At 41.1% G+C, this 21,776-nt stretch overlaps 2 protein-coding genes across 3 annotated transcripts; one reads left to right on the top strand and one right to left on the bottom strand.

Annotated features, from left to right (window-relative positions):
* Positions 1-85: 85 nt before the first annotated feature.
* On the top strand, positions 86-11,309 carry LOC101468754 (adaptor related protein complex 2 subunit mu 1). Its single transcript, XM_004542440.5, has 13 exons — positions 86-250; positions 1,695-1,816; positions 6,510-6,775; positions 7,014-7,096; positions 7,390-7,395; positions 7,500-7,635; positions 8,113-8,257; positions 8,458-8,475; positions 8,983-9,102; positions 9,286-9,421; positions 9,610-9,707; positions 9,879-9,990; positions 10,223-11,309. Exons 2-13 carry the CDS (start codon positions 1,743-1,745, stop codon positions 10,355-10,357), a joined length of 1,329 nt encoding a protein of 442 aa, XP_004542497.1. The 5' UTR covers positions 86-250; positions 1,695-1,742; the 3' UTR covers positions 10,358-11,309.
* A 222-nt stretch (positions 11,310-11,531) lies between these two features.
* Positions 11,532-20,874, bottom strand: pcyt1aa (phosphate cytidylyltransferase 1A, choline a). Of its 2 annotated transcripts, none has more exons than XM_004542439.6 (9): positions 20,479-20,874; positions 16,679-16,792; positions 16,254-16,353; positions 15,994-16,110; positions 15,500-15,651; positions 15,228-15,306; positions 14,978-15,120; positions 14,698-14,886; positions 11,532-13,679 (listed from the first exon to the last, which is right to left on the bottom strand). In XM_004542439.6, exons 2-9 carry the CDS (start codon positions 16,790-16,792, stop codon positions 13,461-13,463), a joined length of 1,113 nt encoding a protein of 370 aa, XP_004542496.1. In that variant the 5' UTR covers positions 20,479-20,874; the 3' UTR covers positions 11,532-13,460. The 2 variants fall into 2 exon arrangements, with proteins under 2 accessions (XP_004542496.1, XP_076733194.1); XM_076877079.1 differs by lacking the exon at positions 20,479-20,874 and adding an exon at positions 17,611-17,683.
* Positions 20,875-21,776: the final 902 nt, after the last annotated feature.

Here is a 21,776-nt window from a genome sequence, read left to right as displayed (position 1 = left end):
GCCAGTAACCCATGTCGCTTATCGTATCGAGGCCTGGGTGCGGTTTACACATCTTTCCAGCCGCGCCTTTTCCTGTCACGGCGGAACGGCTGTGCGTAAGGACGGCGGGTCAGCTGACAGCTATCAGAGGACCAGGAGGAAGGAGCGGAATTAGCGGGCGTGTGAACTGGGAACCTACTGGATCCTGACATAAGCTATCCGAGGCCGAACGGAGAGGCAAAAGACTGGTGGCGTTCTTGAGAGAACTAGGGTAAGGTCACTAAAGACGAAAGGACTGCAGTTTTTTCGTTAATTAGGGTAACTGTAGTCCGGAAACCTTTACGCAAAGCCGGTGAAACGGTTTCATTCGTGAGCGATGCTAACGTAGCAACATTAGCCGCCGTGGCGCTAGCTAACATCAATCCATTAGCAGTAACTAGACTGATAACGGAAAGGACTCGTCTTTCCTTCAAATTAAAAGCAAGCAAGGGCCCCCTTGTTAATATCTCTTATTACGTTATATATTACCCAACATTGTTGAATAACCCGTGATGTATATTTGCATGGCTAACTCGTAAGTTGTCGATGATAGTTAATGGTTCTCTTTAAGGTCCCGTCAAATTGACTGGTTTTCTTTTGACCGGAAGTCCATTTAAAATTCTGCACGGCTCGACTCCGGTTCGCTGAATATCACCGCCAGCTAGCCCGCTATCGTGAGCTAAATTAGCTAGCTTATATCTCACTCGGTGTATTCTCCATCACTTCGATCTTAGTTGAAGGTCAAGCCTCTAACCACAGTCAAGCCACTTAATAATATTTAAGACAAAAAAAATGGTAGCTAACCGACCGCGCGGTGGCCGAGGGAAAAAATGAAAAATATGAAAAATGTATGAACGTTAGGAAATGGCCCGAGTGAGCAGACATCTTGACTTCGCCGATAAATGGGCGATTAAACCCCTCGGCTTCTGTGCGAGGTTTATTCTGTCACGACTCGGCGGTGCTTTAACGAGGAGATATTTTCTCACTTGCGGGCTTATATCTGTGCGGTGGTTTTCCTCTGAATGCTGTTGTGTGTGTAAATTGTCTGGATTCTATCTTCGAGGAATGTCAGGCATGTCCTTCATCCTCTGTTTTCCAGAATCTTCATTCTTTAAGGAGGGCACATTTCTGCAAGAATTAAATACCAAACGACAAAAATGTCTTTAGAATATTTTTGATGATATGTTTTAATTTTAGAATATAACCCGATTCGGACAACACATGTAAGACGACACTTTAGTTAGGCCATCAGATTTTTAGCTGGCTGTCTGGTGGCATCCGGCGTCAGATTGGTAGCTGCTAATCTCTCGTCAATAATCTTATTTACTTTAGAAGAAAACGGGGAACTGTCTGTGGTGAGAGTAGTTGCAGTGGTTTTTAGCCTGTACGGAGTAAATAATGTATGCATGTGTGCGTGTCTTACAGGAAAAATGAGTCACCACAGTGGTGCAGCTGCAGGATGTATCCATCTGGCTTTAGTGTGTGTGTGTGTGTGTGTGTGTGTGTGAGAGAGAGAGTGAGAAGGACAGAAAAAGCGGATGTGAGGGACAAATGCCTCTCTGTACTATTGCTTACTCCCTCACTTTTTCTTTTTCTTTTTTGCTGCTTTCACTTCTCTACTTCTCTTCCTCCTTTTCCTTCCCACATATCCTGTCTTCATTTCTGTCTTTTCTCAGGAGGGCTTTGGTTTCACCATGGCAGGTTGGGATTGAAGAGCAGCCACGATGATTGGAGGACTGTTCATCTACAACCACAAGGGGGAGGTCCTCATCTCCCGAGTTTACCGAGATGACATAGGGTATGTTCAATTGAGAGAAACCCTGCTCTAATGTTCCCAGATTTTGAGACACTCCAGATCACTGAGAAGGTCCTGATGCAGTGTGGGTGGAGAGCCTGCAGTTGATCCAGGATCAGAGAGGATTATGTCTCTTCTTGGCTAAGTTCACACGTGTCTTTCCTGTTGTTGACCAAATACAAACCTGCACCAGGATTAAATTTAGAGTAGTGTTACTGCCTCTGTGTAGTACTTTTTTTTTTTTTTTTTTTTTTTTTTTAAATAATCAAATGTGTATGTATGGATAAAAAAATATTTATTACAGACTTTGTTTATAAGTGACTAAATACAGAGAAGAATAATTGAGAGGGAAAAGTTATTCTTTTTCCATATTGTCTGAGGTAATCATTTGGTTCACTCAAGCTTATCCAACCACACCTTGTTTTTAAAAAGGTTAAGTGCAGCTGAGGGAAAAGCTTTTCCAAATTGATTCACTGTCGACTCTCCCTTGAAGACGCAAGTTATTAATTCTTACCATGTGGCAGAAAGGTAGAGAGAGGAAGCCTTCTTTTCCTCCCCATAAAGATTGCTTAATATCCTGTAGACATTCATTTACTAGTCAGTGATCACATATTTTAACTTTAAAGTCTTCAATCAAACAGAAGGTTACTCTCTGGGGTCAGGAAATGTCTTAAACCGAATGCATAATATCTGATGTGTGCTGAACTGAAATGTTCGCTGCTTATAACAATACATAAGGTCAGTTAAATCTAGCACATGTTAGGAAAACAAAAGCCATGAAGAAATTCGTGCTGTAGATTGCTTAAAAATCCTTAATTAATCCAAACATGGAGTCCCAATTTGAAATGTATTTTGCAAATTTTGTGGAAAACTGTTATACAGACATAAAGTGTGACTCTAGGCATATCAGGTCAGATCTGTTACTACTGCATAGCTCATTTGTGAGTTCATGTTCTCCCTCCTCAAACTTACTCTCTGTAAAATCACAGAAAGTAAGTTTGATTCTCATATTAGGGGTGGAACATATATACCAGGAAAAAAGTTTTTTTTCTATGTGAAAGCCTTTACAAAGCAAATTGGAAGACCATAACTTATCCTGGCTTAAAACAGCAGTTTTAAGCCAGTTGTAAAGAGAAACCTTTGACAGTATATTCACCACGTTGTAATAATGTCCATGAAGGTGTCAGGTTGCCTACGTGGTTTCAAATGTGCCATGTAAGGGCTCTGCTTGGTAGCCAGAAGATTTGGCCACATCTCCTCCTCCTTCTTCTCAATTTAAACACCCTAGATAATACATGTAAAATTACGTCAGGCAGCCACAGTTGCCTGATCGTATATTTGTAACACAGCAGGAGATGGTCTGCTTGAAATGTGTTTTCGCTGTCCTACTCTGTTTGATTTCGGTAGCAATGCCTGGGTGATGCTCTTCATCCATCAGGCAGCATGCAGCACTTTGGTGTACAAATACACGCTCAGTTCTCACACCGGGCCACCTGGGATGACATATATTTTGTACTAAGAGCTGTTTAACGTCTGGTATGACTTGGCTGAGTGTTTGTAGTATCATATTTAGCTCTACAGAGTTAGACTGAGAAAGAGTCACCAATGAAAATAGCTAAATTTGCCTATTAAATTCTGTGTATTCACATTCATTGACTGTTTTGAAGTCCAAGTAGGCTCTTTTCCAGGACTGGCAGATCAGGCCCTTGTAGATTTACACAGTGAAGGTTGACAAGCTGTAGAGGGATAAGTGTATGAACTGATACACTCGTAATCTCCTGTTTTGGGGTGAAGAGATACATTTTTGACCTTTTTTAACATTTAATCTTAATTATTGAAGGCATGGTGACACCACAAACACAGTCGGGGAGAAAATGGGTTGAATAGCAAGCAGTGTGCTGCATTGCAGAACTGTTCATTATGACCTGTTGCCTCGAAAAACTGAGCCACTCAGACACCACTTAATGGTCTGAGTTGGCTTCATGCAGGGATCTGTATATTCATTCTGTGCTGTTTTTAGCAGGATCAGTAAAGTAATAGTTTTCTTTATTTTTCATGGTTGCTCCTTCCTTGTCAGCTGTAGCACAAACACAGCTGCTTGTTGTGCTTTCTGAAACGCAGCGCTGCGTGTCCTACAGAATGGCAGTGAATAAGGAAAGGTATTGACTTCGTATTACGCTTACAGGGGGGAAAAAGGCCGGAGAAAATTCTAATGTCATGTTCTTGCTTGCACATTTCGTCCTTTATCTTTGATGTGTGAACTCATCAGCATCGGTTGCTATTGGTGATCCTCACTGTTGCAGAATGCAGGGTAAACCAGACATGGTGCTTTGCTCAGTATTGTTGTTTTGACAGCTACATTATGAACTGAGTTTTTAGTTGAAGCTGTCATGCAACTTGGTTTTCTTGAAATAACAATTCGGTAATGCAGTGGCATAAATAATCTTTCACTTGCCATGCTGTTGTGTTGCAAAGCACTAGATTAAGGAGCAGTATGATACTGTTGACCTTTTCCCAACATATGCAGCTATAGTGATGGCATCATAATACCACCATGTTACTCACTCTGTCTACATGATGCACGAAAATGTCTCTTGTGCATTTTTGTCTCTCGTGTCCTTTTACTTCATTCGTGTCTCCTCTCTATCCTCTGTATCACCATTTTCCTCCATCTGTTCATCTTGGCCCCTGTAGGAATAGGTAAGAGATGCTCGAGCCTCTAAAGCATGACCTCTCCTTCTCATGGCCACCAATCAATGACCCCATGATCCCCTAAAGTGCATGCCCATTGACTCCACAGTCAGACTCCTGATACTTTCTCCAAGCATGAGTCACCCGTCATGCCATTACAGTGGTAAATAAACCGCCATATACTGAAATATAACAGCAAATCAGTCATAGCCAAAGAACTTGGCCACTTCAGTGAATAGTCTTGCTCACAGTCAGTTCTGCTGATGCCTAAGCATGTAGTCTGAGCATGATTAGATAGTCCTCTGATCCTTTGCCCTAATTATTGTTTTTTCTTCCCTTCAGATAAATTGAACAAATCATTTTAAATAATCTAATGGCATTTTTGTAGATGTTACCAATGATTTTTGTGTATAAATTTTAATAGATGGAATGATTTAAATCTGAAGCTGATCTAATAAGGTGGAACGTCTAGTTAATAGCTGCTGTTCAATACACTGTGATCTGGGTGAATTGACAGTTGATGTAATTGGAATTCGCTACATTTGAATTGCAAAAGTAGTCCTCCCCATTTTATTTCCTCAAACAGTGGATGGGGCATTTATGTACTTCAAATGCATAAGAAAGCAGAAATAAGACTGCCAAACACAGGCCTAACTCCCTCTGTTTGTTCAGTGCAACTGTCATGCTAAAACGCATTGTTCTCATGTGTTCCTGTTTGCCCCAGTAGTTATTACATTACACTGTGGTTATGGAAGTGAGTAGTGACTGGAGTTTCTATACATGGTTGTTTTTGTCAAATAGTAGGCTATTGCTCTGAGCACACGTATTTGTGTTAACACGCAGATGATGATTAAACCTGCTACCCACTGCACTCATGCTGTCACAGCTTTGCTTATTAAACATGAAATAAGTCATGAGGCAAAGTTAACATTAGCCAACAAACTTTTTTTTTTAGCATCTACATCAATAAGCTCTACAATTGCAGACTTAGAATTTCTCCGACATGCCGCGTCAGTATGCCACAGTACATACTCGCATTTCTTATAACCCTTCCGCATTTAGAACGTTTTACAAACCCTTCATTCCTTAAGAGTTTTTTGTTTGGTTTTTTGTTGTTTAAGTGAAACATTTTCTTGTATATGCAGCAGCAACAAGACAAGATTGCGTTTAGTTATCATTCATTTATTTTTACATGGCCTGTATTTGACAGGCAGCTCTTAACCGCAGCGCTGGGCATCATTAGAGTTCAGCTTTTTATTTGGGGATATGCAAATATACTCAAATCGAACAACCTTCATGCTGTTGTACAGTAGAAAAGTAGAACATCAGTGTTTGAAAGGCTTATTTGCAATGTTGCCTGGTTAGGAGATACTCTCTTATCTACTTATTTTGGGGTTTGTAAAGGTGGGAGATCGTGGCTGGAAAAGGCCCTGAAGATGTTCCTGGGACAGTGGGATTTGCAAATTCTTGTCAGAACTTGCTGCATCCCTCATACAGAGCCCTGTCATCTATAAATCCATGTTAATCATGGTTGAGTTTCGGCAATAAGCTACAGTATACTTAATGTAGAATGCAATTCAGATTATTTTGCTCTTTTTTTCCTCTCTGCCTTAATAAAAAGACATTAAAACAAAGATCAGATTGTGCAAGATTAGCTGTGTGATTTAGTTAGGTTTTTTTTTTTTTTTTGTTCCTATAAAGTTGAGTTAATTATGACATTGTTGCGTTGATGTCTCAGTTGTCTCTTCATGGTAATTATCCCACTTTACACAAAACAACACCAACTTAACATGCCCCCTTTCTGTTGGTTGAATGTGTTTGTGGTAACTGGTATCTATTCAATGAATATATATGTTCCTGAGGTATTAAGAAGTTGTTTGTTATGAGTCTGGGCTGAGCTTAACTTGTAGTTAAACTGCAGGAGTACTTTCACATGATGTCACACTGTTGTAAACAATTATCTCAACTTCCTCTCCTCTTTCTATCTTTCGTCCTTGCATCTTAGGCGTAATGCTGTGGATGCGTTCCGCGTGAACGTGATCCACGCCAGGCAGCAGGTTCGATCGCCGGTAACCAATATTGCCCGCACCAGTTTCTTCCACGTGAAGCGCTCCAACATCTGGTTGGCAGCCGTCACCAAGCAAAATGTCAACGCCGCCATGGTGTTTGAGTTCCTTTACAAAATGTGTGACGTCATGACCGCATACTTCGGCAAGATCAGCGAGGAGAACATCAAGAACAACTTTGTGCTCATCTATGAGCTGCTGGATGGTAGGTGATGACAAGCGCTCGTGTGAGAGATCAGTTAAATTTTCTAAATATGTACATATTTTTTTCTGTTATGGTAGAGTGTAAATAGTTTTATTTTTGGGAAAAGAGGTCACTGCTTTAGTCTGTTCACTATGTTTGTGTCCAGGTTAAAGTCAAGGCAGAGTCAACAGGTTGTGTTTGGCCCTACATGTCCTAGTTTTCCCTTCTTACCCAACAAGCTATGTGTTTGTTCATACAGAGATCCTGGACTTTGGCTACCCCCAGAACTCAGAGACTGGGGCGCTGAAGACCTTCATAACCCAGCAGGGCATTAAGGGACAGGTCAGTATAAATGAATGCTCCCTCTCTGACAGAACAAGGGTACACTCTCCATTTCCCAGACTGTCGGTGTCACAATATGAAACACTAGAAATGAAAAAGTGCATATCCACTTGTCATGTAGGAAAAATAAATAGAGGGTTAGCGGTTAATCAGTGTCACGATACTAAAATAAAATGTATAAAATGAAACTTGCTGACCACTGCTTTAAAATGTAAATAATTTTCTTCTTTTTGTTTGTTTGTTTTGTTTTTGTCTCATTGTTTTCCCTCAACTGCAACCTTTGGACACTTCAGCACCAGGTAACGGCATACTGAAAATGTGTTGATCCATGCTGGTAATCTGAGCTGATGATCCCCTTTTGACTTTTGTTAGTAGTGATACATTTTCCCTCCCTGTTTCTCAGACAAAAGAGGAGCAGTCTCAGATCACCAGCCAGGTGACGGGGCAGATTGGCTGGCGTCGCGAGGGCATCAAGTATCGCCGCAATGAGCTCTTCCTGGATGTACTGGAAAGCGTTAACCTGCTTATGTCACCACAAGGTGCGTTTATGGCGCCTTTAGAAAAAGTGAAAATGAAAATAAAGTGTGCACTGTCTTTCTGTAAATTTCTCGTTCAAATCATGCAAATTCAAAACAATAAAGCAGATTTTTGTTTTTGTCTTCTTGTCTCATATCAGACATTTTTCCCCAGCAGCAGTAGGTATTAACGTTTACAGTTGCAACTCATGATTGAGATGATTATGGGTGTCTCAGTTACAAATTTCCAAAACATGGGTCCTTATGTTTACAACGATTACTCAGAAAACATGTTTAGAGGTTCTACTGTTGTCTTGGAAATGCATGTATTTTATTTTGAAAGTGATAAATTCTAAACTTGTGATAACACTGCTACTTGTTTTCATACTTGAGACATAAATTTCTAAGTAAGAGTTTAATATTGAGCAGCATTAGATCCCACAAATAAAACAGTTTGAGCTTCATGTGATGTCTTTGCCTAACATAAGCATTCCCATACAGGGCAGGTCCTGAGTGCTCACGTGTCCGGCCGAGTCGTGATGAAGAGCTACCTGAGTGGAATGCCCGAGTGCAAATTTGGCATGAACGACAAGATCGTCATCGACAAGCAGGGCAAGGGAGGAGCTTCTGATGATGCAGGGAAGAGGTGAGTGATATGCATTTTATTTTTAAAACCACAACAGGAAATGTCATTGTCCAAGTTTTAAAAGCCCTAAGTTATGCTTGTCTGTGTTAATATTGTCTTGCTTGCAACGACACAGGGTTTACAATTTCTTTTTCGTTTTTCTTTCCTTTGGATGCATCTCTTTCTTTCCCTCTCTTTCTTTTCTATGTGCTGTACCTCAGTGATTTAGGGGGAGGAAGGTACTGTACTGACAAGTGTCCTCACCCTCTGCCACCTCAACGCACACTCACACCAGCTCCCGTCTCATCTCAGCCCTTTAGCAAATTAAGAATTTGTACATCTCATGCACTGTTGCTCCCCACACAGTCAACACAAACAAAACACGTCTTTAACTTTTGAGTGTGCTGCCTGGTGGTTGCTTTCCCTCTTTTGGTAGAATTGTTTGTTTGTTTTTTGCACCCACACCTACCTGCTTGACATCTAATCCTTTACCCAAACACCTAACAGTGACTGATTTGTTTTAAGTGCAGAATAATGACATTAACCTCAACCAGGTGCACATGTCTTGGTACTAAGCAGTTGTGTCCCTTTGTGTAGTCATATGATAAACCTTAATTGAGGGAAAGTTGTAGTTTTAGCTTTTGGAGACTGGGACCTTTTTTGTTTTTCCTGTACGTTTTTAGTAATAAACAGGTGGACTGTTCTTTCATCTCATGTGGTGTCTGATGTGTTTTCTTTCCTGGTAGTGGGAAGCAGTCCATAGCCATCGATGACTGCACCTTCCACCAGTGTGTGCGCCTCAGTAAGTTTGACTCTGAGCGTAGCATCAGCTTCATCCCCCCTGATGGAGAGTATGAGCTTATGAGGTCAGTAGATGAAAATTTTCTTTCTTTTTTAGCTTCTTTTTTATTGTGAAGCCATGAGAAATTGTTTGGCTCTAATGACATTAAAAGCATCATTAATTGGCATGGATGAACACTGAAGATACTGACTAGGCTTGTTTCTGCTTTACTAATTTACACCGTTTCTTCTCATGCTATTTCTTGCAGATATCGCACTACAAAGGACATCATCCTGCCGTTCCGAGTTATTCCTCTAGTCAGGGAGGTGGGCCGCACCAAACTGGAGGTGAAAGTGGTCATCAAGTCCAACTTCAAACCATCACTGCTGGCTCAGAAGATTGAGGTCAGCTGTTTTTTTTTTTTTTGTTTTTTTTTCATGTTACACTCAACATGTAGCGTTTTACTCAGAAATGCAGAAGATGTTAGGAAAATACGTTTTAAATTCTAAGAACTTAAATCAGAGAAAATGTGCAGTTATGGGTCAAAAGTTTACCTGCTCTAATTATTTATTGTTTTATCGTCGCTCCTCAGGTGCGTATCCCAACACCCCTCAATACTAGCGGTGTGCAGGTGATTTGTATGAAAGGAAAAGCCAAGTACAAGGCCAGTGAGAACGCCATTGTCTGGAAGTGAGTATCAACTTTGCTGCACATGGGAAAAGCAAATTTGCTTTTATGTTCTCTGAAAAGTTGATGATTAACAACCTCATATTTTCTTTGTTTTTCCTTTTTTCCCTCTTTTTTTTTTTTTTTTTTTGAGTGAAAATGCAATGTCTCACATCTCTCTCTGTGCTTGTTTAGGATCAAACGGATGGCTGGGATGAAGGAGTCTCAGATCAGTGCAGAGATTGAGCTTCTGCCAACCAACGATAAGAAGAAATGGGCCAGGCCTCCCATCTCTATGAACTTTGAGGTGAGATTGCTCACTGGAGTGGCGCATGAGCCTTACTTTTCTGAATGCTAAGTGGACCTTATTATAGAGCTGCTAGCCATAAAAATGGACTTTGGATTAAATCCTACTATCTTCCATGCAAATCACTTCCTGCTTACTATTTCCACATAAATACACTTCCTGTTGCAAGAACCCGCGACCTACACCTTGCATGTTTTGGCACGTTTGTAACATTCCTCCTTTGTCCCTGCAGGTTCCTTTTGCGCCATCCGGCCTGAAGGTGCGCTACTTGAAGGTGTTTGAGTCCAAGCTCAACTACAGTGACCATGATGTCATCAAATGGGTGCGGTACATCGGCCGCTCTGGAATCTATGAAACCCGCTGCTAAAGTTGTACCTCCCCCCTGCCAGGCAGCAAACTCACCACTTCCCCTCCCATCTATCCTGTTAAGATTTTTTTTTTTCCCCCCTCCTTTTCCTTCCTCTTCCTCCCACAACCCTTATCACTTCTCTCTCACCCCCTCCCACCTCTCCCTAACTAGGTGTTGAAGATTGAAATTTACATTGTCAAAGAAAAAAAAAGTAAATATGTTATAATGCACAGATATATGCAAAATGTGAACCATTGTATCGTATATATCTCGTTGTGATGAGTAAACATGAACCAGCCGGTGTCTGAAAGAAAAAGACGAGTGATGCGGGAGTGTCCGGGGGAGCGAACTAGAGGCTTGAAGGGTCCCCCCCCTCCTTCCCCCCCTGTTGTGTTTATTCAGTGTTATTGTTCCACTATCTACTCAACACTTAGAAGTCCCAAATCTTCGAGTTATCCCTGCTAAGATGATTAGTAGCTGTTGTGGTTTAAAATGAATCCTGATGTAGTTCCTGTATACAAACGTCTCTCAGTAGAATCTACCCTTTTGAATGAATTGACTGATATGTGATCCGTGCTTTCAGGAGTGCTCATTCGGATCTCAAAAGCAGGCAGAGCAGAAATGATGATGTGCAAGCCTTTTGTTTTTTTGATAGATTTCCCTGGTATTTTTCCACTACTTCTCCCTCACTTTTTTCCCTGGCATTCAGTCAGTGAAGTTAAAACATAAGGGAACATTCCAGACAGTTTTTAAGCTTGACCATCATCATGATAAGCAAGTCGTGACCCAAATTCACACCCAAATTTAACTTTGGCACACTTGGTTTTCTTTGGGATTCAAAGACGAGGCCCTAGACGTGTTTGCAGTGAGGTGAGGTCTCCCCCTGGCGTTTGCTTTGCACCTGTCTGCTTCTTCATGTTTGTAGCCCTGGTGACCGTTCTGTCCAATTAAATCTGACTCTGTAACCAAACCCACCTGTTTGTTTTCATTTGATGTTATTTTAGGCTGTCTGAATTCTATTGTACCAGTTTCCTTTTCTCATTGTTTGAAATAAGGATGTGCTTCTTTGTGGGAACAGCAGATTTTGTAACAGGAGCAGGTTTGGTTTTTCAATGCAGGTTATATACAATGCCAAAGAATCCAGTTAACATGGAAAATACTGAAAGACAAATGATGGCTCATGATCCAGAAATGCTTTGGCCAACAATTTTAATACATTTTTACTGCCTTGCTCTTTCTCTACATACAGGACATAAAACAAAATTGCCCCAAACAGCAAAATAACACGATTAAAAACACTTCCTGTTAAAACATTTACATGCCTCTTATTAATAGTGGCTATTATTGGCTTGGCTTGCCACTCGAGCCTCCACCACCTTGTAGGTGGATTTGCTCTTAATGAGAAGTTCACTGATTTTATTTTTTTTAATGGAAAAGCTTCCAGAAGAAACAAAGCGAGGCTTCCCAAAACTAGCTCAGCACCAAAGACTAGGCTGGATTTCCTCAAGGAATAATGCAGGGTGAGTACTCAAGTCCTGTTCAGCTGTTTCCCTCAAGTTCCAATTAAGATTTCACCCACAACAAGCCTAGAGCATATCAATCGACATCTGTCAACATTTATATTAGCGTCATCTTAACAGTATTGCGTTACATCTTCAGATATCCTGTGATGTTTCAGTCACAGTTACAGAGGAGGGGAGGGAAAAAAAAAAAAACATGATTTATCCCCAAAGATACAGGACATAACACACAGAGGCTGGACTTAAATATTTGAGCAAGTCACATTGCTTCAGTGCAGGGACAATGGCTCTGTTTAGAAAGGAAACCTTATGCCCATACTTTGTGCTCGTCTTCGGAAACAATCAGTTCAGGGAGGGAGGTAGCTACATAAGTGTGGTGCACACAAGCCCAGCCTTAAGTTTTAATGATTTGCTGTGTTAGTGTGCTTCCCATTAGGAGGCTTTATTCAGCAAAGAAACCTGTTTTGTGCTTATGAATACTTATTTGTAAAGATGGGCAACCAGACTGTTGTGTATTTTACTTTTTCCACCGCTGCTCATGTTGATTATCTGCTCAAAATGAAGCAGCACAGGTGAAAAACAAAATCTACAAAAATAAGCATTTAAGTATCTACATCAACATCTAAACTGTTGCTGTTCCTCTGTTTACGCCACTGAAAGGCGTCTAGTCCCAAACTAGTCTTTCAAAGACCGATTTCCCGTCTGCAGACACGATTTAAAAGCAAATTTATTACTATATGCATTAAAGTCGTAGCTTACACCAGATCTGTAAACAGGTGGCAAATATTGACAGAACACGTTTCAAACATGCCAATTTAAGAGCTTTGACACACGAACATGCGCATACACTGACAAAAACAGGCCCAATTGCAGGCAGGCAGGCGCGCGCGCACACACACACACACACACACATTGGAAAAACGCTGCTGTTTAGTAGAACAAGTGTACTCTCAGATTCAGCTCACACAGGATCTGGAGTTTCCTGGTTATTTTAACAATGAGAAATAAAAAAAAGAGCCAGGTCTTTGTTTTGTTAGTATGAGCAGAATATAAATTGCCCCGTTGCATGAGCCAGGGCACGTAAAACTTCAATTAATTGACCTGCTCTGACAACCTGCAGCCCGAGATACCCAACAGTGTCTTCGTGATTCCTCGGCTGACCTTTCCGACACCGAATTTGGTGTCAAAGCCATGGCGGGGGGACCCACTCCTAATGCAATACAATGCTAACCTTAATAATACCGTGGTAGACGAGTGCACCGCGTGAAATATCTGTGACAGTGAGTGACTAAAAAAACAACACAAAAAACCCCCAACGCAAACAAAGTGAAAGATAAATGAAACTTACCTGTAAAGAACTCAAGTGACTACAGCCATAATTTTAACTGATCCTTACACAGGAACAAATAGGATAAAATTGGCCGTTTAAAAAAAAAAAAAAACCTGGCTGTTTTAATGACAGTGAAGTCCTAAAGGTCAAAGTAAAACCATAAAACAAAAAGACATTTAAAGCAGGAGCTCAATGAAATTCACGCTACTCGACAGTGCTACCAGTTTAGTAGAGCTGACTGCGACCTGACAGCAGAGAGCGCGAACGAAGTCTAGTTCTCGTCGTCTTCGTCGTCGTCGTCCTCGCTGATGAGGTATCCGCGGGCCCCACTGTGATGGGGAGGTGAGGGGGGCGGGGAGGTCTTGGAGAAGAAGGGGAGACGGAAGGTGGGAGAGGGAGAGCGCTCCTCGCGGGTGGGGCTGCTGCTGGGGCTTTGTCTGGGACTGATGGCCTGCAACATGCGGCCACGTCCTTCCTTCAGCATGTGTTTCTGTGGAGGCGAGACAAAGGCGGGAACAGATGAGCTGGTGATCAAATCAGCTGAATGCAGGAATAATGTGCTGTGCCGTGTGATTTTAAGTCAGTGTGACTTTTCTACATACAGTGGTAACAAAAACAGAGTACACATGGTCCAGCTGACGGCTTTTTTCATTGTTACAAGTTTATATCTCTGCTTTAAATCCCAGACACTATCAAAAAACACTAAGACTGCATTTCATTTCTACAGTACCATCATGTCACATATGGGAAGACGTGTGTTTTGGGACTCCGACCTGATATCAGAACTATGAGCTGAAAACTTAGATTTAAAAGTCCCAGGCAAGATCTTGGCCGAGACAAGTGAAAATAAGTTTGGATCTTTGCCTGCCTGTGAGTTCAAACAACTGAAGGACAAAATTAAATGTTCCGATTTGTAGATCACACATATTATGCACAATGGAATTAACCGACTGAGCTAATAACCTAAAATAAAGATAAAAGACATCAATGACTTAACCATCCCCTGGTAACCTCTAGTCGCTAAGGAAAAATGTGTAATCCCGACCAGTTGGCAACTGATGTTGGTGATGCATAAGATGAGCCCTATTGTTCATAGTATTCAGAGAGTATTTACATTTATTTATTAAAATACTGATATTTTGTGTCCCTGTATCAAAACAATACCACGTCACTGTGAGCGGCTGCACAGCAGACACTTGCAAAAGTTGCATTTTCCCCTCACATTGGTGGTTCCTACATTGTCAGTAACTGGTCTACAGTCCTGTGTGACTGAAGCCTACTATCACAAAGTCATGTTATTTTAGTCTTCACCATTTCTACCGTGTTTATGCTTTGTTCATTTACACCAACAATACTCTCACCTCGCAGATGTGTGCATCACTGGCTATAAAGCCTTTCTTTCAAGTGAAAAAGTCTCCCAGACGTTTAACATTGCCAAAAAGCACATGTTTCCAATCAAATTCCTCATTAAATAGTGTTTAAAGACCAAACAAAACCAGCATCCTCACCAAGGCTCCCTCAGGGCCAAACATCTGCAGGAAGTTTCCAATAAACTCCCTGGACTTCTCTTCCCATTTCTGAATCAGGTCGATGCTCTTCTCCTCCACCTTCTGGACAAACTCCTTGCTCTTCTCCTCTACGTCACGCACCTTCTTCTTCACCTTGTCCACGCGTTCCTGGAGATGGTACTTCTTCTCCTGTTAAGGGTGCGCGTGACAAAGGAGACAGGTTAACGAACACATCCACTGTCTGTTTAACGTCCGGTTAGAGCAAAGCAAAGTTTCGTACATTGATGAAGCTGACGTTGAGCTCCTTGGCTGTGTACCCTCGCTGCAGGTTGCGCCTGACATATACATCATAGTCGCGGACTATGCGAGTGATGATGTCAGAGGTAGAGATGCCCTCTGTCCGCTGGGTGGGTGCAAACATACCTAAAGAAAGCAGAAAAAGCTGTAGCGATAAGAGTTTCTGGACTTATCCAATTTGATCCTTGTTGACTGCATACCACATTCCTAATCTTCATTATGCTGTTGCTCACCAGCTTCTTTAATGTGCTTGTAAACATCATCACTGCCCGCTGAGGAGTATGGGATGTCGTCGTGGGCCACGAAGTCAATCTGGAGAGGTCATTACAAGCAACACAGATAAACAAAGGGGAGATTCAGATCTACAAGCTGTACAAAAATAAAACAAACAAAACAGTAGGGAAAAAGTTAGCACTATAAAAATGTCTACAGTCTAACTCCAAGTTCTGAGTGAAGGGACTGAAAATTTCTAGTCGTGGTTTTTAATTCTGTGTCATGTACTCACACGATGTTTTGCAAGAAACTCCGGCGTTAACGTCCAGGGGGCGTTTCGCACTACTTCATCCACATAGCGGCAATGTCTGATAGCATCATATCGCTCATCCTCGTTCATCACTGTGAAGCCCTTGTACTTGTGAGTCAGGTCATCGCTGCACACTGACAGGAAATATTTAAAGAAGTGAAAATTTAAAGTTTCTCCACAAAAAAAAGAGGCTTTGAAAAACTGATTTAAACAGAAGGGAAAGCCATAGAGACAGAAAATACTCAAACACTTCAGCTGAGGGATTTACTGTGACTAAAGTTCAAGGAGCATCATGTAACAATCTCTGATTGCATTGCCATTAAAAACACCACCGCACTGTTTGTTCTTATTTTATTAGACAGTTGGGAACAGAATGTGACGTACGCTCACAGAGCATAAAAACGAAACGCTGAAAGAATATCCAGCTGTTGAACAACATCCAGCAGCTGAGAGCAGCAACACACACTCAAGCTTACCTCCAACAATGAGATGTGTATTTGGGAAGAGGCATTTAGCCTGCATGAGGGCTCTGGCGTGACCTGAGTGGAAAAGATCAAAGATGCCATCTGCATAGACCCTCACAGGTCTTTCAGCTGGACGAACAAATGAGATAAGATATTAGGAGGTGGACAGAGAGAATCAAATGGTTTCATTTTGACCACATCTGTGAATTTACTTAAGACTGTGGCACCAGAGAGGCAATCAAAGTGTGAGAGATTTAAGCTTTCAGACTCACGTGGTGTTCCCCTCTTGGCCTCTTCCATGCTGACTCTTTTGTAAGCTTTACTATCAGCTGGCTCTAGCTCATCTGCAAAGGGTACAGGGTGTCTGAGCCCCTGAAAGAGACATTGGAGGAGAATGAGATGATATAAAGGATGAATTGTGCATTTTTGTTTTTTATTTAAATGAATTTCCTCACAAATACTAGAAAAACTGTCGTCATATCTTTAAAATGATGTAATTGCTCTTTCCTGGACTCTTACAGCATAAACTGATGTGGACATCAAGGGTGAACGGATGACATTTCCTCAGCAAACATCAGCTGATATCTCACACTGCAGTATTATTGCTTGGGGCTCTTTGCATTGGTGTGCACTTTGTACAGCATTACGCACAAAGATTGCACAGCAAATACGGTGCTGTTAAAGCACAAAGACTCACCACAGTACACCTGGGGATTTTCCCAAACCGTTCACCCTCCTCGGCCTCCCCATTGGAGCCATCTCTTCTTCTCTTTCTTGACAGCAGCAGTGTGCTGGAGCTTTGGGCCTCCATCTGGGTCAAAGGTTAAGACAAGTGCAATTTAAACACCCCACACTTCACATTCAACTCTTTTCCATGTCCTAGGTTAATTAGTAACTAGAGCAGGGCGATATGACCAAAAATATTTATCACCATGTACATTTGAAAATTTGCAATAACGATATAACTGACGATAATTGACGCTAGACAAAATACTTTACAACTCCTTAACTTTATTAGTGCAAAAAAAACAACAACCCATCAATGTTTTTTCACTTAAACAAGCAGCTTTTTTTAAGTGCATTAAAGTTATATAAAAAATTAACAGTGCAAATGCAAATTCCTTGCTGACAGCTTAACCAAAAGGCATTTCCAGTGGAAATTGGCCGACATATCCTGAGCATAACCATGTATAATATCCAAAAAACTTAAAACGAGTGTTATACACACAATACGTTAATATTATGTTGAAGCAAAGTACGTATCACTCGGCGAGGCGCCTGACTACGGTAGCCGTAATGCTCCGACAATCATCGAGCATTGCACCTTCATAGCTTAGCAAAGTCGTACTGAAACATTTGACAGATTTTCGAGCGCCGTGTAACACATAAAATCGTTTCGAGGTCAGTAAACACAACCAGAATTCATACAGAAGGCACACGGGATTATAAAGGGCACTGTCGATTTTCAGAAAAATCAAAGGATTGATTGAGTGTGCTGTATTTTCCAAAAAACACGGTAATAACGACGGCCCGCTAGCATGCGCTACCAAAAATAGTGCTTTGTTGTGTATCTGACGGATGAAAGCTAAGCCAGTTCCACACCACTGAAGTTGCAGCATTTTTACAAACCAATTCTGGTTCATCAGTTTCATTTAACGATCCACTTTCGCCCTTCTCATTCTGCATCGCCGCCATGTGCGTATGTAAACAAAGGCACTGCGCATGCGCGTTTTTACCCATATTCTATCGCGATATTTGATTTTCTTATCGTTGCCCAACATTACACCGGTATTACCGTGAACGTTATGATATAGCCCAGCCCTATTAGTAACACTTTATGTTGGGGGTAGGAACTGTATTACATAATTAAAGCACACAAGCACACTCAAAATATAATATACATCATGGACAGACTGTAAATTTATACAGCTGTCGTGTTATGACAGGTGATATATGCCGAGTCACCTTTGACCCAGAAACCGGGAGAACACAGTATGAACCACCATGACAGATTCTCACGTCCATAGAGATACAGGTCAAGTGAAAATCAAGCAAACACCACCTGTTCCAACATACCATAGTTAATTCCTAAACATACAAAACATTAACCCCATTCAGCCTTTACATCTGATGCCTCGTGTGAGACCAAGTTAGCCTCGCATGTGGGAACATTAAACCCAGCCCCGTTTCTCCAGTGTCAGCAGGTCACCACAAGTAGGCGTATTTTTATACTCTATGCTGATAGACTTCAGCTGACTTTGTGATACACATAAGAGCCTGCTGGATGCCTTTCCACAACTTTATGGCACAGCCTGAGATATTTGGAGGAAGCTATAAAGGAATACTTCTTGCAAAGATGAATAATCCCCTCATGAGACTTCGGTCGGCTTCTCTTATCAAACCAACAAGCTCACATTATAAAAGTTATTAAACATTAGAAATGCTTGCTTTCAAAAATGATTAACGAATAATCCATAGCCAAAATGACAACCGAATACGTGTATGTTCATTAATCAACCATGCAGAAGAGAACAAATATGGGAAGGTCTTGTGTTTGTATCTTGTCTGCAGTGTGTCTGTGCCCTTGTAACAAAAAAAAGAGACTCTTTAGCATCACATGACATTTAGCTTCACGACTCATTCAAAACAAAGACGTTCCAACCACCCCGACAGTCAGAATATGGAAAAAAGTCAAGTCTATAATCTAAGTGTGCTAGTGTTATGGGTGGAAGCTCTGCCTCATTCCACACATTCCATCAAACCACACATCATTAAAGTGGATATTCAGATTTTATGATTAACCGTGGCACTTCCTTAAAGGAGACATACTCAGATATCCAGCTCCATATTATTATTAAACTAGAGTAGATGTGCATTGTTTATAGTTTAGGATAATCCCAATTTATCCTTTTACTTAACACTAGTTGTGTCTTAAACAAGTTTTTATCTGTTCTCCCTTTATGACCACTTTTATGTCAAATTCATCTAACAAATTCATGCAGACAACACCAAAACTTAAAAAACCTGATGCTTTATTGCATATATTTATTTCACCCGTCATATTTCACACACTGTTCAAGTACATATCATGTTTTCGCTGTTTTGTTTTTACAGTTGTGTGTACTTTTCTTTTTAAGTTTTAATAGTGATCTATTTTGCTGTGTCATGAAAAGCACTTCACAACTATGTTTTTGGAAAGTGATATATGAATAAAGTTCAACATTGGTATCCAGATTTGAGAGCATTAACAACTGACCTAATTATCTGAAAGTTTTACAATAAATTTAGAAGAAATGGAAAAGCAAAAGAAAAGGTTTCTTTTAACTTGCGATTAGGTCATAATAGCCCCTGGCTGGACATCTGCTGCTGTGTCAGTTATGAAACTGTGACTCAGTACAATGAGTGAAGGACATGGCAGCTCAACATTCCTGGTGGTGACAGCTACCTGATCCAACACTGGGCACTTGCACAAACGCCCCCCTCCTGCCAGCTGCACACTGGGACTGAGAAGTCCTACAGGGCTCCCACACAGTGACAGAGAAGATTTAGATGAAGAGCGCATGTCATCGTCACTGAAACTGACTGCTATAATAAGAACGCAACAAAGGGACCAGTGCCAAACACTGTGTGAATAAGTGCTGTGCAAATGAGGTACACGATCAAACCTGTAAAACGATTAAATAACACAATGCTTCTCAGCAAATCCAAGAAAACAATATAATGTATTAAACTTGTAGTGATTACCTTAACCCTATAAGTTTAGCCTTCTAGCCTTTTATTTATTTAAACTTTATTCAAATTGTATTTTATTGCTTTGTCCAGCACTTTGGTCAGTGGTTGCTCTTTTTGTAACTGCTTTATAAATACTTGGCTAGCCTAGTACAGAATCATCTTTATTTCTCTTTACGTTCTCAAAGCTAAAAGAGACTTTTCGATATCTTTCTTAAGCCAACTATCAGGCTTAAACCTGCATATCTTCCAGAAACACATCAAAAACTGAAATGAAACACTGACTGCAGCACTGTTCCACAAATGACTCAAATGATTAATCATTGATTACAGGAAGTTACCTGTTCAAATTCGGGTCAAATCTAAGAATAGTAACTGTGTGCACATCCAACGCTGTCTTCGCTGGCCCGGCCCGGCCGGCTCACTAAAGGTCCTCCGACCACACTTTGAAATCCACACAGCATTTAACACAATGTTCCCAATGTCTAGTATCCCTGGGAAGTTATAATGCTGTTCAGTAAGGCTGCAAACACATGCAAAGTTGACACAGAGAGTGCAACAGGCATCTAACCTCAACTATTGACAGGAGAGACACCAACAGCTGACAAAGGGCTTGGTGATAATAGTTGTGAAGTACAGCAGTAAAAAAAAATTCGCTGTGCCGACTTTTTCGCCTCTCACTGAAATTCCCAACCTCACTAGGCTAAAAATCCCGGCTCGCAACATTAGCTAACGTCAGGTATCTGTTTGAAGTTTCTGCTTGCTTACCTTTCGCTGTTTTTTTATTTCGGAATGCTGCCTTGCACGAGTGGGCGGCTTCCTACCCTCGCAGTGCCAGCAGGCTAGCTGGCTGAAAGCAAGAAAGCTAGCTAACGCTGCTAGCCACCCTCAGTTGCTAGTTACCAATCTACCTTTTAAAGTTGGCCGCCTATTAGCTAACTTTAGCCGTTAGCTCGCTAGTTCGCTAGCACAAGTGACAACGGTAAAGATGAACAATCCTGTGCGTCCAACGTCCCAGTATTTTCTGTGTCGCTGTCAAAATACCGCATCAACCAGAAGGACAGACAAATTCTCAGCAGTGACAGCCTGTACTACAAGGCTGACAGGTCAACAACACAGGAACTACAAAACTTGGACATCCTTAAAGGAACTGGTACAACAACGGGCGCTTCCGTGACTGTACTCGACTGCCACCTACTGGAATTATTCTTCTACTTCTTCTTTTTCTGGTGTTTGCCAGCAGCTGGCATCGTTTTGCGTTGCATCGCTCCTTCTATATCTTTAGTTTGTCATTGTCCTTTCGTTCTAAGTCGTCCTAATGAGAAGATCCCTTTCAATAAATAACATTCTCCTTCTCTCTGTTGTGTCCCGCACATAAGCATAATGTATAACCCTAAACTTTGCATGTCTCTTATCAGCTCTCTTGCTTTGTAAAACTTCTTGCACAAGATTAAGACATTGCACACTTTCTCTTTCCTGATTACAACAACCAGTAGGATGCTTTCCTGCAGTAAAAAATGTTCAGTGTAAATGACTGCGTCCTGTTCTCAGCCTACAAGCGATCTCTTGTTCTTTCCGATTAGAGTTCCTTCTTCTTATCTCTCCCACCTTCTTCTGTAACTTCAGCTATTTATCTACACATCTCTCCAATGACTTTGACAGTTTTATATGAATGTGTGTTTTCTTTGCTATTCACAAATTAGCAGGCGAACATTTTATTCTTTGTTTTGCTTAAGTGTGATCTGCACTGTCATACTACCCTGGTTATATGCTTACACAATTTCCTACTTACCCTCTTACTCAAGTAAATAAAGCATTGTCACAGTATAAAACCCTCCCAGCAAGATAGGTTACCATGATGAGTCACAAGGACCAGTACATTATACAACACAGACATCACTGGTATTATCTTTAGACCTCGCCTTTTCATTCTCTAACAATATAAATTTATTCTTACATCATGTTGATATGCTTAATTATCAAGACTGTTGCTGGCATGTGACTAATGTGGTAGTGACTGTCTGGATCTATGCAGGGCATACTGTAACTATGACAATCTAATCAGC

This window comes from Maylandia zebra, linkage group LG18 (genome assembly GCF_041146795.1).
Source record: "Maylandia zebra isolate NMK-2024a linkage group LG18, Mzebra_GT3a, whole genome shotgun sequence".
Taxonomy (NCBI): Eukaryota; Metazoa; Chordata; class Actinopteri; order Cichliformes; family Cichlidae; genus Maylandia; species Maylandia zebra.
Note: the sequence above shows the minus strand (reverse complement) of the source record. Positions and strands in the feature narration are given on the sequence as shown.

Coding starts and splice junctions, on each gene's coding strand:
- pcyt1aa (XM_076877079.1), bottom strand. CDS start 17,676: ATGGCGGCGATGCAGAATGAGAAGGGCGAAAGTGGATCGTTAAATGAA. Junction 15,652..15,993: donor TACACATCTCATTGTTGGAG/GTAAGCTTGAGT, acceptor ATTTCCTGTCAG/TGTGCAGCGATGACCTGACT. Junction 15,307..15,499: donor AGTTTCTTGCAAAACATCGT/GTGAGTACATGA, acceptor TGACCTCTCCAG/ATTGACTTCGTGGCCCACGA.
- LOC101468754 (XM_004542440.5), top strand. CDS start 1,743: ATGATTGGAGGACTGTTCATCTACAACCACAAGGGGGAGGTCCTCATC. Junction 9,708..9,878: donor GAGAACGCCATTGTCTGGAA/GTGAGTATCAAC, acceptor GTGCTTGTTTAG/GATCAAACGGATGGCTGGGA. Junction 9,991..10,222: donor CCATCTCTATGAACTTTGAG/GTGAGATTGCTC, acceptor TTGTCCCTGCAG/GTTCCTTTTGCGCCATCCGG.